This window comes from Lytechinus variegatus, chromosome 4, assembly GCF_018143015.1.
Source record: "Lytechinus variegatus isolate NC3 chromosome 4, Lvar_3.0, whole genome shotgun sequence".
NCBI classification, from domain to species: Eukaryota; Metazoa; Echinodermata; class Echinoidea; order Temnopleuroida; family Toxopneustidae; genus Lytechinus; species Lytechinus variegatus.
Window position 1 is genome coordinate 44,365,339 of NC_054743.1, and position 17,918 is coordinate 44,383,256.

The following is a 17,918-nucleotide window of genomic DNA, read 5'->3' on the forward strand; positions in this document are numbered from 1 at the left end:
GAAAAGCACCACTGTTACATAATAGGCTGTGTATTCAAAACCACTGAAGCGAGACCAATAAAATTTTTATAGAAGTTAGAACAAGAGATGGGCTTCCTATATCCATACATTTCATTGAGAATAATTTTTATTTTTGGAAGTTATTTAGCCGCATATCAGAGGGACATTTTTTTGGGACGCGCTGTATAGGGCATTGAAATGGCGCATAGAATTTCCTGTTTTTAAGTAAATATATACACAAATATTTCTACAATAGTGCTCCGAGATTAAATCATTGTTACAAATTATTTTGATGATTTCCTAACACGTTTCTTTTACTTGTAAATAATCAGGATATAACAAACATTAAGCTCGCGCTTCACCCTCCCATTATTAGGCCTACATATTTTTTTTTCAGTTATAAGAGCGCTAAGCATGATCGGATTTTTATTTTTTTTAGGAGCGCTAAGCGTTATCGTATTTTTTTCTTTTCTTTAGGACTATATTGTAGAAAGTTTTGCAGTATGCTTATTCCCACCACTTCACTCCCACTTTTTTAAAACTTTTTTTATTGATAAGGTTTACCTTTCTTTCTTTCGCTTTTTACCGTTATCTTCTCTCTTTTTTTGCAGCCAACAGGGGTCGCAGCCACCCGGTCCAAATGATATCAATGTTGCATCGAACCTTAACGTGTTATAAAATGCCTTGATCTGATAATAATTTTTTCTTAAATTACTCAAAGGGGTAGGATAGAAGCGTAGGAACGAGGCCGTTTTTTTGTTTGGGGGGGGGGGGGCTTCTTCATCCCCTTTCGCTCTTATATATACATTTTTAATGGCCTTTACCTTCTGCAGAGCCCTCGGTAAGCCTTTCTTTCTCTTTGTCTAAGCGCGGAGGTGGGGTCGAGGGAGAAAGCTAGGGCCACCCGCCACTGGACTACTTTTATCTTCTTGTCATCTTCCATAATTCCTTGGTGGGAAAATAGCAGAACCATTTTAACGTCACTTTCCTCCATTTTCTCCGTTCCCTTACCCTTCATTCATTTCCCCTTTTTCAATTCCTTCGCTCTTCCCCTTTCCCCCATTTTGCTTCTTTCGCTTTCCATTCCTTTCTATATTCTATCCCTTTTTCTTTTCTCTTTCTTTCCTCTCTCTCTCTTTTCCTCTTCCCTTCTCCTTTTCCCTCTTCCTTTCCCTTCTTTTCTTTCTTTCCTTCTCTCATTTACTTTTATTTTTCTTTCCCCTCTCCATTTCCCTACAAATTTTCAACATTTTCTTTTCACAATAAAACCCTCATAAAATTTAGAGTTTGTTGGAATAATTTATAAAAGACAAATAACATTTCATTTCAAAGAAAAGAGGTAAACTCCAACAATACACATACAAAAAGTGGAGATTTGTTATTTTTATATTTACATTGTACATGTACATACATCTCTTTACTGCTCTGTGAATTACTTCTGCTTCATAATATGTAACTATGTGTCATGTTTATAGATGCTGCTCTGCCTAATCATGTTTTATCATATATATTTATTCTTTGAACATTACAATGCAATACTAGTAAACCTAAGATATGAAGGGGCAATGTTACTCACATCTGCTTTGAAACTTAATTTTCCTTTCATGGAAAATGAAAGCAAATATATTGAATAATTTTTCAAAATTAGAGTAAAAACTAAAATCATTTATGTGACAATAATCAAATAACCATCTTATACAAAATTCATTCAATAATAATAATAAAAAAATCTATGAAATATAAATTCTAATGAAAAAAACGACCTTTGACCTTGCTGTATTAACGTGAAATTATACTCATCTAATTTCTGATACATAGTATCATAGTATTCAAGTTTAATAAAAGACAGATTGATAATTTCAACATTACCATGAAATTCACATATTAAACTGGTAATTGATTTCTTAAAACCCTATCTAGGCTGAGGTACTTTGGGAGATCACATGGGGGGGGGGGGGCTCGCTGGCCCCCTACAGATCTCGTTAGTAGAAAATTGGCACACAAGTTTAGGACATAATCTACAAAATTATATAGTAATTTATTTCATGCAAATTACCATTAATTATTTATGCTAATTTATGCATAATTGGTATCCAAATCATACCTTTTCCTCTAACTCCCTAAATAAAGCTCCAAAATGTCCTAATTTTTGGTGTAAAATCTCTTTGTGGTGTTGTGCAAATGTATGTACAGAATCAAAATTGTGATATCAGATCAATTTCTTATGTTTTATATTGTTTTTGTACTTTCTTATGCATTTCTTTGTTTTTTCTACCTTGTTTTTCATTCTTTTATTAATGAACTTTGTTGGAGACTCTCGAGAGATCATACAAACATAAAGAGCATAAAATAAATCCATCTAGACCAGCAAAATTAAAACTAATCATACATTTATGATTTTTGGTTGATAACACAATGTGCACCGACTTTCTACATGAAATCACATTTTTTACCAATATTGGGTCTGACATGCTTTTACAAAATGTTGCTTAATTTCGGAACCGTGTACCCGGGCATCGCATATCTGGTCTCAAAAGATGCACAAGACTTAAAGTATAAAGTCAGCGAGCGGATCGCTAAAATTTTTCTCTTTTTTTTGGGGGGGGGGGGCCTCTGAGGTCTCCCAGCCTATGTTGATACAAGTTCAATGACCCGCAAGTGACCTTTGGTAACTTTACCATCAATTTGATCCTTTGATCAATTGTTAAGTTTTGTGTTACAGCTCCCAGGTAGCCAAAATTTCAGCTGAGCCATCATGTATTCTCTCACCATGTTAATAATAGTTTGCCAAACTCATTCCTTCCAGTAACATTTATCAATGCTTTACTACTGCTTGTCTCACCTACCAACAATAAGGTTTCATAAAGCTTTTGTACATGTAGGACTCAACACTAAAAACCCTAACCTTACATCGTAGACGAAATTAAGCCAGGAGTAATTGTCGCAGGAGCATTTGTTGTGTCACCCTAATTGCTTTCTTTTCCACGCCTCATTCGATATTAATTTACCTCACTATCTCTGGTCTGGCAATACCAGGATCAAGCTATAAAAGGAATGCATTTGATTCTGTTTGATGGGACAGTCTTAAATTGGCTGATCCCCGAAGATGAAGCTATACATCAGATTATCCCATTGCTTTTCACAGAGACAGGTGTCAGCAAATAATCCATTTGCAAAGTCAAAACAGACAGACTTTAAGTTCAGGCAAATATATTATCCATGCTTGTCATCAAGTTCTAGTGTGTTCACTCTAATTGATCATTCTTTCCTTTTCTTCTTTACATCACTCTTGTTGTCTTCTGTTTGTTCCTTTGTCCTCTTGAGGGCTTTGACCTTCCTGATCTGTAGCTTGGCCAAGACTTGTTTCTCCATGTGTACTCTACCGTGCATGGTCTTAAAAACGTCATGGCTGATGTTTTTCTTCTTCTTTGGCTGGTGATGAAAGAAATATGTTACAGAATGATTAGGAAAATATGTTGTGATGTGCTTCAACATGACCATCATCCGCATCATCATCTAGCATCATCTTCATCATATCATCATCATCATATCACCATGATGATGATCATCAATTCTTCATCATCATCTAGCAACACCTTCATCATTATCACCACCACCATCATCATCATCATCACCATCATCATCATCATTATCACCACCATCATCACCACCATCATCATCATCATCATTATCATCACCATCGTCATCATCATCACCATCATCATCATCACCACCATCATCATCATCATTACCATCGTCATCATCATCACCATCATCATCATCAGAGCTGTCAACCTGAACAAGTACATTTCAGTAATTCAAAAGCTGAATATCAGTATTTTGGTGAGGAAATCAGTATTTTCAAAGATATGCCATAGGACAAAACATAAAACTGAACTTTACAAATCAGTATTTTGTAAGAAACAATCATTATTCTTCTCATTTTCAGTACTAAATACTGAAAATCAGTACTACTTGGCAGCTATGCATCATCATCAGCATCACCATCATCATCATCTAGCATTATCTTCATCATCATCATCGTAATCATCATTATCATCACCACCGCCACCACCATCACAACCATCACCACCACCACCATCATCATCAATTCATCATGATCATCAATTCATTACCATCATGCACCCATGTTTAAATTCAAGTTATCATGAGAATAAAGAGAAATCAATCAAGGACACACATCCCACCATCAACAAAAACATTAATCCTTGAGAATTTGTATAGGACAAATAAGAGCAAATACCATAAAGCAATCACCTGATTTGTATTTCCGACCCCCATTTTCCTCATTCTCTTTAATACTTAATTTCAACTGTGCGTGCCATAATAAGAGCATTACAACTTTTCATATGTACTAGAAAACAAAGACAAATCATGTTAAGAAGGTCATACAACATAAGGGGTTGGATGTGAATATCTATTGGAATTGCCTATGAATATACATTAACCCTAAAAGGACTGGAAGGATTGGGCTATTTGAGATGTATTGAGGATGGGTGGGGGGGCATGATGGTCACCCTTCTGATCTCGGCCCCTGTTCGTGCGATATGGGCCGAAATTTGGCATGCTTATTCTTTACTACATAAACTAAAAGGTAGTGGAAAAAAAATTGAAAATACTTATTTTTATTGATAAAATATGCAAATTTATTCATGAAAAACAATATTTTGCATATCACACACCAAACTACACTTCAAACTTTCTTATGTTTTTGCAGATGTCATCTTTTAATCTAATTTAAAGGTTATCACAAAGAAAAAAAAAGTAATTTTTTTCCTTAGATATTTCTTTGTTTTTATTATTTCATATATATTTCTTAGTTTTTTATCTTTTGTTTTTCATTGTTTTTTCCAATGGAAATTATTACAGACCATCTAACAACTAAATTCAAACCCTTAATTAAGCAGACCAATTAGAACAATCCCACCAACCAATTTTGTACACAAAGTATAAAAATTAGCCATTTTTGACATGACATTGTCTCGTAAAAAGTCACGTGGCATCGCGATGCTACACCCATATGTTGCGAACTTGGTCTCAAAAGTTGCACGAGACTTCAGAGAAAAAGTCATAAAATTTTGCAGCACTATCTTTTTGCGTTTCGGAAATATCGAGTGAAGCATCGGGGGATGGGGAGTCATGTCCCCCAGTCTTTTTATAGTTAAGTTACATGACACCTAGAGATCCTTGTCATCTGATTGGTTGTTCGATATCAACCATTCAGTCCATTTTACAATGACGTCACCATCCACGCGATTGTTTTCCCATTCATCATGAAATTTTGGATCCATGCGATTTTGTACATTGCACACTTGCAGAGACACACGTGAAAACACTGTTTGCAGCGTGTATCACCGTCACATGTACGTATGCGACAATCAACAGCCCATGCTCACTCAGCTGTATGCACCTTTGCATCCAAATTAAAAAACGTCAAATGACAAGGATCTATTTTAAGGTGTCATACAAACAAATGTTTTTCATTTGTGCAATGGACAAAAAATTTGAAGGGGAATCCAACCCAAGTAAAAACTTGTTTTTGTAAGGAAAAGAAAAATCAGACAAGGTGGTAGGTGAAAGTCTGAACAATATTGGACAAACAAAAATGAAGCTATGAATTTTTTAAAGTTGTAAATATTGGTAATCACTATACCCATGGAGATTTCAAATTGGCCGCATATGTCATGTCAAAGTGATGTAAGGCAAGGATTACTCTTCCATGTACTCCAATACACATCATGGCTAAAATGTCATTTTCCCCAAAAGTTTTATTTCAAATTATATATTTCTTTCATGAGGACATAAAACAATATACTACCTGGGTTATATTTAGATTACTGCCCAAGGGGAAATGGTACTTATGAGAAAACCACAAATCCCTGATAATAAAGTACAAGGCCTATGGGAAAGTTGTCCGTGCCCCTTGTCATAATTTATTTACCCAGTTGCCAATTTGAAATCTACATGGTATTAGTGATCTCAATTTTAAAGTAGCTCTAATTTTCTTATTGCTTGTCCGATTTCTTTCAAACTTTCACCATTCTGTTTAATTTATTTTTCTCCTTCCCAACATAACATTTTATGGCCAAGGCTGGATTCACCTTTAAGTACCCTGAAAGATCTTTCATCTTTTACCTCATAAACCTTCTGGCTATTGCACTCATAAACATTCATTATTTGTACATTATGTTCAAATGAAAAATTTACAATTCTCAAAATCATACAAATGAAATTACCTTGAGGGCCTTGGGTTTCTTGCAAGCTCTCTTGAATAGATCTTGTGAAGCCAGTCTATTTCTTCTTAGGACCAAGTCTAAAGATGGGCCTATCTCCGTCAGCTCTACGCGAGGAGTTCGGCTCCCCGATTTCTTCAACAAGACTCTGAAAATAACACAGCGAGCACAGTTTCAATATGGCAATTAATTTTATTTCATGCTGATGAAATTAAACTAATACATTGACCTCTGATGCACAATCACTTTATGAGTACTAAGATTTTGTTTGGACATAAAAAAACCCTTGAAACTCATACCTATTTTTAAGAGTAATTTTGGCTGAAAAGTGTACAATCTTTTTTGAGGATTTTCCTTAAAACTTAAAAATGACCCATGTTTTACAAATAGAAAAAATTGACAAGCCAAAAAAAAAAATTAAAATAAAATGTCATCATTCAAGATGACAGGGGGGACCTCCCAGGCCGCCCCCTAAGATCTCGGCCGTCGACCGCCCGATCGCGCCGAAAATTGGCACGCGGGTTGCTTGGGACATAATCTACAAGATTGTATAGTAATTTATTTCACGCAAATTGCTATTAAGTGATTATGCTAACTTATGCGTAATTAGTATGCAAAATCATACTTTTTCCTCTAAAACTCCCTAAATAAAGCTCCAAATGTACTAATTTTTGTGGTGTCCTTAGCAAGTGTACATGAAAAAAATTTTGATATCAAATCATTTTCTTATGTATTCTATTGTTTTTTGCAATTTCTTCTGTATTTGTTTGTTTTTTACCTTTTGTTTTTCATTGTTTTTTCAATGAAATTTGTTGGGGACTCTTCTGTGATCATAAAAAAGCATAAAATGAATACATTTAGAATAGCAAAACTACAAATAATCGTACATTTATGAATTTTGGTTGAAAACACAATTTGCATTGACTTTGTACATGAAAACACGTTTTTGAGCAATTTACGTTCTGACATGCACTTACATAATGTTGCGTAATTTAGGAACCACGCACCCGGGTGACGCTAAATTGGTCTCAAAAGTTGCGCAAGACTTGAAGGTAAAAAGTCAGAGAGCGGCGCAGTAAAAAAATTTCGCACGGCGAAAATATTGCATGATTCTTTGAGGGGGGCCTCAGAGACCCCCCCCCCGCCTAGATAGGGTTAAAAAAGTGGCCACAATGTCTCATTTCTGCTATGCAGGCGAGCCAAAATGTGTCTGAGCTTTGTTGCACTATCTCTGGAAGAGCCTTACATATAAGTCTTAAACTTTAAATCAGAGAATGTGCAGACCAGCCTTTAATTCTTCCTTTTCCCCTTTTATCACATCTAAAAAGAGATCAGTATTCATGATTTTTCTGGTGCTTACTTGTAACTCCTCATGAGGATCTTCCCATCAATAGCTGTAAAACTGAGCACACATTCCATTCCACCTAATCTAACAGCATCTACTACTGGACCACGGAAAAAATCTGAAAACAAAAACAAAGACATAGAGAGGCAACGTCATGAAATAATAAATCTTTTTTGCATCTGATCCCAGCTTCTCTCCATTCTCACTTAATTTCATGAAATGCTCAAGCCAAGATAATAATTAAGCTTTCCAATCTTTCATAGGACCTACAAAATCATGGCAAATCACTTCAAGAAGATCACAGGTATGTGGGGGGGGGTTGACATATACATATCTTGTGGAATTTTCCCGAAGATACAAGAAAAAATATCAAGAGATCAAATAAAACATGACATCGAAAAATATAAAAATTTGTAGACATACATTCTTTTAAATATAGTTTTGTGAAACTTTTTTAATAATGTAATTTATTTTTTCTCATTTTCAATGAAATTTTATTGAACAACATTGCATCATGGTGTGCTGAATAAATATAAACATTACAAGTGCTTTCTCAAGAAAAACAAGAGGACATATTTCCCAGATGGGGGGGGGACAGACGTCAGTCAGTATCACTCCCCATAAGTTTTATACCAAAGTATTTAACGGAAGGAGATGACATTTTTTAAAAGTGCATTCGTCAACAGTGCCATGAAAACTTATTGGCTTGATATAATGGCCACAAAGGAGGTTGAACATAAAAACTGGATACTATACATTCACTAGCATACCAGAAGGGGAGGGGGCAGGATAGAGTGCCCCCTCCAACACGATTTTGATGACCTTTTTGTGTTTTTGACAGTTGCATCCAGAAATGACGGTGATACTTGTTCAAAAAAATTCGCTCAATTACGTCATCTGGATACATCACAGCGAAAGAAAAAAAGTTGGCAGCAACCATTGTATGTTTTACCTATGAGTAAGTTCTTAAGCTTCTGGTGTATATGATCATTATCAAACAGCTCTCCAGTAAACATCAGACAAGGCTTAGTCCCAGATGTACACTTTGATGTCTGTAACATAAAGGAATGACAGAAATTATTAGCTTTGAAATACAGAGGATAAATATATTTACAAGTAAAATTGTCATTTAAATCCACCTAAAACACTTGCTTTGACAAGTGTAATACTCTATTTGTCCATGTTTTTTTAATAAACATATTCATCTTGGCAGGGGAAGGCAGAGGGGGCGAGGGTGTGGGTTAGGAGTGCAGTCACTGCAGTGAGACCAATGAAAATGCACTAGTTTTTCTAGCTACATTTCAGCAACTTAAGATAAAGAAATTTTTTGTGTGTACATTTTCATCCTATCATCTGATTTCGCACACCTTTCCAAGTTATTTTTCACTTAATATTCAATTTCTGTCCCAAAAATAATGCTGATAATGTTAAATGTGCACACATTAATTCATGAAAAAAAAAGAGAAAAGAAAACACATAATGCCTCGATGGGACATACAGTGCATCCCAGAAATATTTATTTGTTAAAAGCAAAAAAAAAAACTAAAACAAACAAATATTTTCAGTAAGATAAATTTAAACATGTCCTTTTGTCAAAATAACAAACAATACAATACAAAATGGTCAAGAAGATTTTTTCTACATTTGTGTCAAATACAATATGCATAGAATTACTGCACAAGATTCATAAGGAGGCCATAGGATTTCCTTAGCAAGAGTTGATTTATTCACATACATGTATATATTTTAAGTTCTTTGTTTTGCTAAATACAGCAAATCTCTCAATCAGACCAAAATAAGATTTGAACATGGAGCTTACAACAGATAAACAAGTCTTCCTCATCACTAGATAGACAGCACAAGCTTAAAGCAAGTTGCTCATTCTTCCAAACATCTCTTTGCTGATCAAAGCGCTCCGGCAAAGTCAAGAGTTTGAAAGAACATCATAAGAACCAATATGAAGGCACAAACTTATACACAAAATGAACAGGCTTCTGAAGGATGGATATTGAATTGAATGGAGGATAAAATCACAGTTGTTGGGAATTCAAATCCTCACCTCTTCGTGAAGATAAAATAAAATTTAAAATAGTTAAGATTTCCCCCTTTAATACTGTCTCCAAGTCCAAACCCCTCCAAACAATAAACTGGGGTTCTTATCTACTCTTTCTAGGATGTGAGTATATTAATAGCCAAATATTCTAGCAAAATATCAAGATCTACCAACATAAAGGGACAAGCTTAAACCTCAACAAGAGATAACATGTTTCTTTATTTGAGAACTGTTTTAACTCCCTTCTAAACAAATGATTGGAATTTGTAATCATATTTCTAGGACGGGGGACCATTAAAGTAACAAGTATAAGGAGGGGGAATATTGCAAATGAACCCAATGTCATTTTTTCCCCAAAAAATTAAGACTTGGGGATTTTCCTGAAAACTTGCTCAAACCCCTTTATCATAAAATATGCTTGAAAACATTCATCTTTATTCTGAACAAACAGCCTCTGCCAGGCAGCAATTGATATTGGTTGACCATAATACATGTAATCATGCCATAATTCACCAAGTATATATCAGATTAAAACCAATGATACATGTATAACATGCAACGTATAAATCAAGTAAGCCTAATGATACTTAATTTCCTCTCAAGGCAACAACTTAAAGTCCACCACATGCACATGAGAGAATCGATGACGTCCCTTACTCACTATTTCTTTTGTTTTTTATTGTTTGAATTATACAATATTTCAACTTTTACAGATTTTACAATAAGGAGCAACTTGACTGAACCACAAAATGTTAAACAGTGGTAATTCCACATGTTCAGGACGAAATAAAACTTCGTTTCACAGGACAATGAGGAAAAACTTAGAATATTTTATATTTCATGTAATAAAATACAAAAGAAATAGTGAGAGATGTCATCGGTTTTCTCATTTGAATACCAACCGAAATGTGCATATATTTTGTGAAATTAAGCATAACTTAAAAATGTCATAACTTACTTATTTTACATCCGATTTTGAAGAAATTTTCAGTGTCGTGCTTGTTGGAGTTTTCTCTTTTTAATTTTATTCAAATCAACTTTTTGTTGGAGTGGACTTATCCTTTAATTCAGCACAAAAAATTACCAGCTGTCAATTCAATCACAATTATTCAGGTCAGACAGGAATGTGAAGAGTTTTCACCAAGTGGCCAGTAATTCATCAGGATATCTACAATATCACTATAATTAGAATACTTCTGAGAGGCATTGCCTCCATGTGTAAGGCATGCTGCTTGGGTAGATGGGGTTTTATCAGATATGTTCCTGTATTCATTTCATCTAATAGTATGAACTTGATTATCAGTACCCTCACCTTAAATGAATGCATAGATTTGAAGTTCTCAACACCAAGTTCTATCATATCCAGCGTATGATACTCAAACATTCGACCTGTAAAAAAAAAAGAGAGGAAGGAGAGAGGAAATGAAGGAAGAAAGCCTACATAGGTTTCCATGACACTTGACTCAACAGGTAGTCACAGCAGGCAACCATTTTATTGGAAAATGAAGGTTATTTCCATATACATTTATATATAAGCCTTACTGTCTCAGCGAGTGTACATATTCCGCATGAGCAGTTGCGCTATGGGAAAAGAATAGCGCAATCATAACATTTGAACATTAATGAAGCACACATCAAGTAATTATGACTGTATTCTTTATTGGGGGGGGGGAAGGATTACCCAAAACAAACATTACATCTTTTGTAAAATAGTAACAATTTGTCTTACAATAAACAATGTTATTATGCATACTCTATGTTCTATGTCTTTTGTAATACATGGCATTACTGACAGATCCAGGGGGGGGGTACAGCCGGCCTGTGCCTCCCCCCTTTAAGAAGCAAAATTAAAATTTGTAATGTAAAAATGCCATTAAAACAGAGGTGTGCCCCCTCATTTGAAAGTAAAGACCTTCATCTTGGTTACGAACCTTTTTTTTGTATTATCATATCTTTTCTTAGACAGTACTTTGTGACATTCCTAGACCATATTATGTGACATTAAACAAAATGACTTACCAAAGACCAGGTTATGGGGTCTTTTCTTGGAATGAGAACCAAAAGCAAACAGTGAGGCATCGTTCTTCTGTGCCATGAACTCCAAAGAAGTCTGATCTTCAAATGGACGCATGATGTTTTTTCTGTAAGTCATGAAATGGAGGAACAAACAAATACATATTGATAGTCCTTGGTGGGTCTCGATTTATTTTATTACTTTTAGTAAAAAACTGCATATATTCATGAAACTGGTGAAAGAGGTTGACTTTTGCACTATTTGAGGCATATGTAAGATTGCTATGGAAGACAGAAACCAGTAAAAAATAGTCATAGTTGGACAATTCCACTGTCAACCAGCGATAAAATATCACTTTTTTGTTGAAATTAATAAGACTTTCAGAACCTTGGGGTTAGCAGTCCTAAAATAAAGCACTGGTGTTGCCACACCCAACAGTTACTCTTGGTCTGACTCTAACAATCATTTCCTAAACTTGTATTCACTTGCATTAATTCTCATATAAAATGTAGGTAGGATATTTTTTTTGGATACTCTCCCAGATTAGGGGAATAAAATTTGTAAATGTTATGACAAGCAAGCAAGTAGGCAAAAAAGGCCACTTATGGAAGCACAAGTTCCTGTCCAATTTTATGAAAACTCTCAGAACTGGCCACTCTGTCCCCATCAGGGACACAAGTGCCTATATCTTTATTTGTTTATGTCCTCACCTCTTTAACATTTGACTGTGTGGTTTCCTGAGCATGTGTAACTCTGTAAGCAATGCTGTTATCCTCTCACTGGTATGACCACCTCGAATCATCAACGAGGTCTTGGTGTTTTCAACCAGCTTTGGGTCTCTCTTTTCAAGAGCCCTTTTGACTCGTTGATTCTTAGGTTTTCTGTGGTGGGAGACAGAGAAAGAGAGCAAGTTAGCTCTTATCAAAGATTTTACACTTGCAAAAAAAAAGAAGAAATGAGAAAATGAGATAAAAAAAATATAAGAGCATAAAAACATTCTATAATAAAAACTAATTTTCAAAAAAGTTTCAAAACCAAACAATTGGAGAATGGTACAATGTTTAATCAACCATTGTATTCCACATCTCAGTAAAAAAAAGAAGAAATGAGAAAATGAGATAATGGCATAAAAAACATTCTATAATAAAAACTAATTTTTAAAAAAGTTTCAAAACCAAACCATTTGAGTACGGTACAATGTTTGATTAACCGTTGTACTCCACATCTCAGTCAAACACACCTAAAGTTCTTGCCACACGTAAACAACAATGCCTGGAGAACGACCCCCCCCCCAGTCAATGGTACAACTTTGTAATCATGTTTTTCAAATTATAATCGTTTTATACCATCTGAGTCAGAAAAACCTTAAACCTCAAATCACCAATTTAAGGAAAAGATATGTCACAAACACAAAACCATTAGCCTGGGCTCCAAGTCTAAAAGTGTATTTTCTCCCTAATAATTTGAATACCATATTTATTATACACATGGTACAAAAATTATTTGGGATAATTATTAAGTATTTTTTTACTGTGATGTAATTTTTGATCTGTGTAAGAGTAAGGCACAAGGGCATGACTGCAATAACAAATCAAGATGCCAATGAAAATCATTATACTAGGATGAGAATTGCAGTATATTCCATTGCAAAACACCTTTTCAATAATTAGCAATAACATGAGAATTGATTAATAAACACTTTTTACTATCAACTTTCAAGTTAATTTTATTTAAATGGTGTATGCAATGACATTGTGGATGGCCTGAAGTATCAGTTCACTTCAATTCAATATCATTGACTTGACTTATTTTTAACTAGAGTCTATATCTAGATCAATGTACATGTATGCACATTTTACCAAACTCTAAAGTTTAATTCTATATTTTCATCACAATCCAATCAGCAGGGGCGTCGATCCATTTTTCAGATTGGGGGGGGGGGCAAAATCATGAATCAATTTTCCAAAGGTGCTCGATCACACAAAACAAACTCACATACACACACACATATGCCTATATATATGTGCACATATATATATGTATATATATATACACACACACATATATATGTATATATATATCTCACCAGCAGATTAATGCGAGCGCGAAGCGCGAGCTGAAAATTTTGATATTTCGATCTGAAAAAAAAATTGAGTTTAATGGACGTTTATAATGAAGAACAAGATATACATATTGAACAAAAGTTTATTGCAAATCGAAGTGGGAGTTCTTATGAGGTTTAGAACTGAAAACGGGACCATATTCACCTATTTAATCATGGAAAGTATGGGTTTTTGTTACAGAAGTCATGCGAGTGCATGAAATTTTTTGATATTCCAATCTGGAAAGTGGACATTTTGAGCACGATTTTAGACGAAGAACGAGTTGTGTATCTCAATCTTGCTTGCTTATTTCTGTGTAACATTACAATCTTATTTTTAGCACATGCGGAATTATTGAGGGGGCAAAACAATGTTTGCCCCCCCTGCCCCCCATAATCGATGCCTCTGCCAATCAGGTAAAGGAATGAAGTACTTCTTCTGTAGATATTCTGTTTTTCACTTCGGGCATTTGAAAATTTATCTAGATAGTTTGAAATAGTTTGAAATTAAGCTTTATTTTACATGTTCTAACTTTTACACCTAGACATTTGTGTCTGTGAATTTGATCGTCATGATTGATGTTCTGTTCTAAATTTTTATAATTGATCAAATAATATCAAACTTCCATCTTGAGGCCCTTTTGGCAATTGGCATAGTTATAGTATACCCATGTAGTCATGACATGGTGCCAATAATGATAAAAATTATGACACTGTCTTCACCATGTAGACAGGGTCGGAGATGGACTCGCTTGGAATCAGACTCAGTAAATAAATGTCACGAGGGTTGTTGCTGTCTCTTAAAAGTCTTGGCCTGGCCGAGCAGAGTTGAAGGGGCTTCACAGGGTGGCCAGACGTCCCGTATTTTCCCAGGATCATCCCGTATTTTGCTCCATTGTCTCAGCGTCCCAACAAACCCTTCCCAGGTCGCCTATTTGTCCCGAATTTCAGAATATTGAACAAAATATAATTAATACATAGAAAAGAGAATAAAATCGGCAGGAAATATTTATGCTTTATTATAGATTCTCAGATTAATGATTTGGTGATGTAATCAGAGGACAAAGCCTATTATTTGAGTTTTCATAAAGATCTAGTTCTTTTAGCTTCTGTTTTTAAGTCCTGTTGTGATCAGTGTGAACTTCTAATGGGATGAGAGATGCCAATGTGTGATGCCACAATGTTTTATTTAATTTTTAACTTTGACAATGTTTCACTTTGAAATTTTATTCATTTCTAAAACATTTTTGTTTTTAAAAGAATTTAAAATATATAAACAAGTGGAGCAACTCTGGCAGTCTCACCTGCATCGCGCAATTCAATATAGCAGCAGTGCTGAGTTTGAAAACTACTATAAAATAATAAATTATTCACAAGTTTCATGAACTAGGTCCATATATTTTTTAAGTTATGATGACATTTCAGAAACTTAACCTTAGGTTAAGATTTTGATGTTGATTCCCCCTACATTGTCTAAGTTCATTGACCCTAAATGACCTTTGACCTGGTCATGTGATCTGAAACTCAGGCAAGATGTTCAGTAATACTTGATTAACCTTATGGCCAAGTTTCATGAACTAGGTCCATATTCTTCACAGTTTTAGGAGCAGTGAACGAGAACGACGGTACAGTCATCTGCTCGTTCGAGTCAACGTCGTCATCTGCCCTTGTTCACTACAGATGCGAATACTTTAGATTTCACTCGACTTTTACGTGTACGTACGTCCACGTGAAACAGCGCGATAACCAGCGGGTCATGACACGCTGCCCGACCCAGAAGATCTGGCGCACCATCACGTGGCAACCCGGTCGGGTGATGCGAAGGTGCAACTTGTGCACACGTGCCCTTTCACTTGCTTTGATTCCTTTTTACTTGAGTTAGGACATATATCAATGTATATTTTGGAGATCAGAAAGCAATTTCCAATATGGTAGACATAATGCATCGTACAACTTACATTAATTTTATGAAAAGTCACTGAAAACTGTGTTTTATAAGGGAAAGGTTGATCTTCACGCTGGGCTTGAACGGTTAAAATGACGTCACTAACGTGCACATCGTCTATGATTTAGGAGAACCGCAAAATGGATGTGGCGAGGTTCTCGATTTTGATAGTGGACGTGTGTGAGGACACGGGGCAATGGCAGGCCAAAAAATGACGTCATCTCGTACTAGTCCTCCATGTCGACGTACGTTTCTAAAAGTGCTCACTTTCTAAGTTATGCTGTCATTTCAAAATCTTAACCTTTGGTTAACATTTGGTGTTGACGCTGCCGTCGGAAAAGCGGCGCCTAAAGTTTCACTCTGCTTCACAGGTGAGACAAAACCCCCCCACAAATATCATTAAGATTTCTGTTAGATGATTGGATTTTTATTTGTTTGCTTGAAGTTTGAACCGGTTTCCTCTCTTTTTTTCTATCCTTTCTTCATCCTTCCTAGCATTCCTTTTTCTTTTGCTCCATCTTTCCTAGCTTTCTTTCCTGATCCTTCCTCTCTCGTTCATTTTTCTTTCTTTCCTTCTTTCTCTTACTTTCATTCTTTTTAAAATTTCTATCTTTTATTTCCTTAATTCTTTCTATCCTTAAACTTTTCTTTGCTTCCTCCGCCCTTCATCTTTTTCTTCTCTCGCCTTCCATTATTTTCTTTCTTCAATCACTCCTCCCTCTTTCATTCTTTATCCCTTCTAATTCTTTTCCTGTATTCTTTCTTTCCCTTACGTTTTTCTTCTGTTTCTGTCAAAGAATGAAGGAAACATTTTTATTTCCTTCATTCTTTCTTTTTTTCTCTCCTTTATTCTCTCTTTCACACAACTATTCCTCTTCCCTTCCTTTCTTTTTCTTACTTTCTGTATACATTTCAAAGAATGACGGAAACCTTTCTTTCATCCTTTTATTTGAACTTTTTTCTTTTATTTTTCCTTTATTTTTCCTTCATTTTTTCTTTCTTTCCTTTCAATTTATCTCTTTTCTTTCCTTCCTCCATTCTTTTGTTCACCCTCCCTTCCTTTTCTTTATAATTTTCTTCACAAGTCTAACATTGTGTAGCGGCCTTCTTTGTTGATTGTCTTTATCAAGACCTGGCTCGGTCGGTCCAGCTTGCAACGTGGCACGCTTTGATTTTGACTTGTCTAGACTCTGTCTCTGGTCAGTAGAGGCGCTGGTCAGAAAATTGGGATCGTCCCAGTTTACAGGGACTGTCTCAGTTTATAAGGATATCTTCACACAAGAAATCTAGGAAAGTTCATTCACCTGTACCTGTCAAGTGCCGACACCAATCAAGTGTGCTAGTCAATGTAAACATATATCAGGTTTCATGACAAGATTATTGGAAGACGGTAAGTCATGAAAAATAGACGGTGAACTGGGGAAATTGAGGTCACTGAATCTATTTTTAGCACTCTCAATTTCCGTAATTGCTGTCATTGTCCCGTAGGCGTAGGGGGAAGTGAAAAAAAAAGTCCCCATAAACAAGGACAGTCTCAATTTATCAAGACATGATTTGTCTTGGTTTATGAGGATATTCTTGTTTTCTGGGACAATCCCAATTTTTGGACCAGCACCTCTACTACCCTCTACTGTAGTTGTCGATTGTCCCGTATTTCATTTTGATATCTAGTCACCCTGGGACTTCGTCATGGCCGTGAAACGGTTAGCATGGTTAGGTTAGCAGACAATAAGCTCAGGACACTATCTACACTTTAGTAAAAATAGTTACAGTTTCGAGAAACGGGCCCCAGCAGAGCCAGACCAGGCAGCCAGCACGATCCCGGCCCGACCGACTACCACTACAGACCCCCGCGGTAGCGGTCCCGGGGTGGCGCGGCCGGCGACTGTCCGTGGAGCTCAATATCGAAGAAGGCGTAAATCAAGGTTAACAATTGTGATCATATACCGAGTAATAGAACGATTATTTGAAATTGAATTTATTAATGTTCCTTACACTATCCGCTGCATCCTCCTGTAGTAAAGAAATTTAATCAATGTTGTTTTTTTAGTGATTATTAAGGGTATTCTTGAGCTCACACCGCAATGGCACACACGTGGAACTGCAAATACTTTAGTATCAATTGGCCTAGCCCTAGGCTTTGTTCAATAAGATTTGAATCGAATCTGTCAGTATTATTATTGAAATAGACCTATTTACAAAGATT

General features: G+C 35.6%; 1 protein-coding gene across 1 annotated transcript; it reads right to left on the minus strand.

Moving 5' to 3' along the window:
* Positions 1 to 2,561: 2,561 nt before the first annotated feature.
* Positions 2,562 to 17,840, minus strand: LOC121413007 (ribosome production factor 2 homolog). Its single transcript, XM_041605770.1, has 8 exons — positions 17,708 to 17,840; positions 12,377 to 12,547; positions 11,672 to 11,793; positions 10,965 to 11,041; positions 8,552 to 8,651; positions 7,615 to 7,717; positions 6,258 to 6,402; positions 2,562 to 3,432 (listed from the first exon to the last, which is right to left on the minus strand). The coding sequence occupies exons 1-8, from the start codon at positions 17,719 to 17,721 to the stop codon at positions 3,259 to 3,261; spliced, it is 906 nt and encodes a 301-aa protein (XP_041461704.1). The 5' UTR covers positions 17,722 to 17,840; the 3' UTR covers positions 2,562 to 3,258.
* Between the last annotated feature and the right edge of the window lie 78 nt (positions 17,841 to 17,918).

Bases quoted from the DNA above. Each gene is read 5' to 3' on its own strand.
- LOC121413007 (XM_041605770.1), bottom strand. The intron at 11,042-11,671 runs GTAAGTCATTTT...TTTTTTTTACAG, and splicing joins ACCCCATAACCTGGTCTTTG to GTCGAATGTTTGAGTATCAT. The intron at 3,433-6,257 runs GTAATTTCATTT...TTTCATCACCAG, and splicing joins AGAAACCCAAGGCCCTCAAG to CCAAAGAAGAAGAAAAACAT.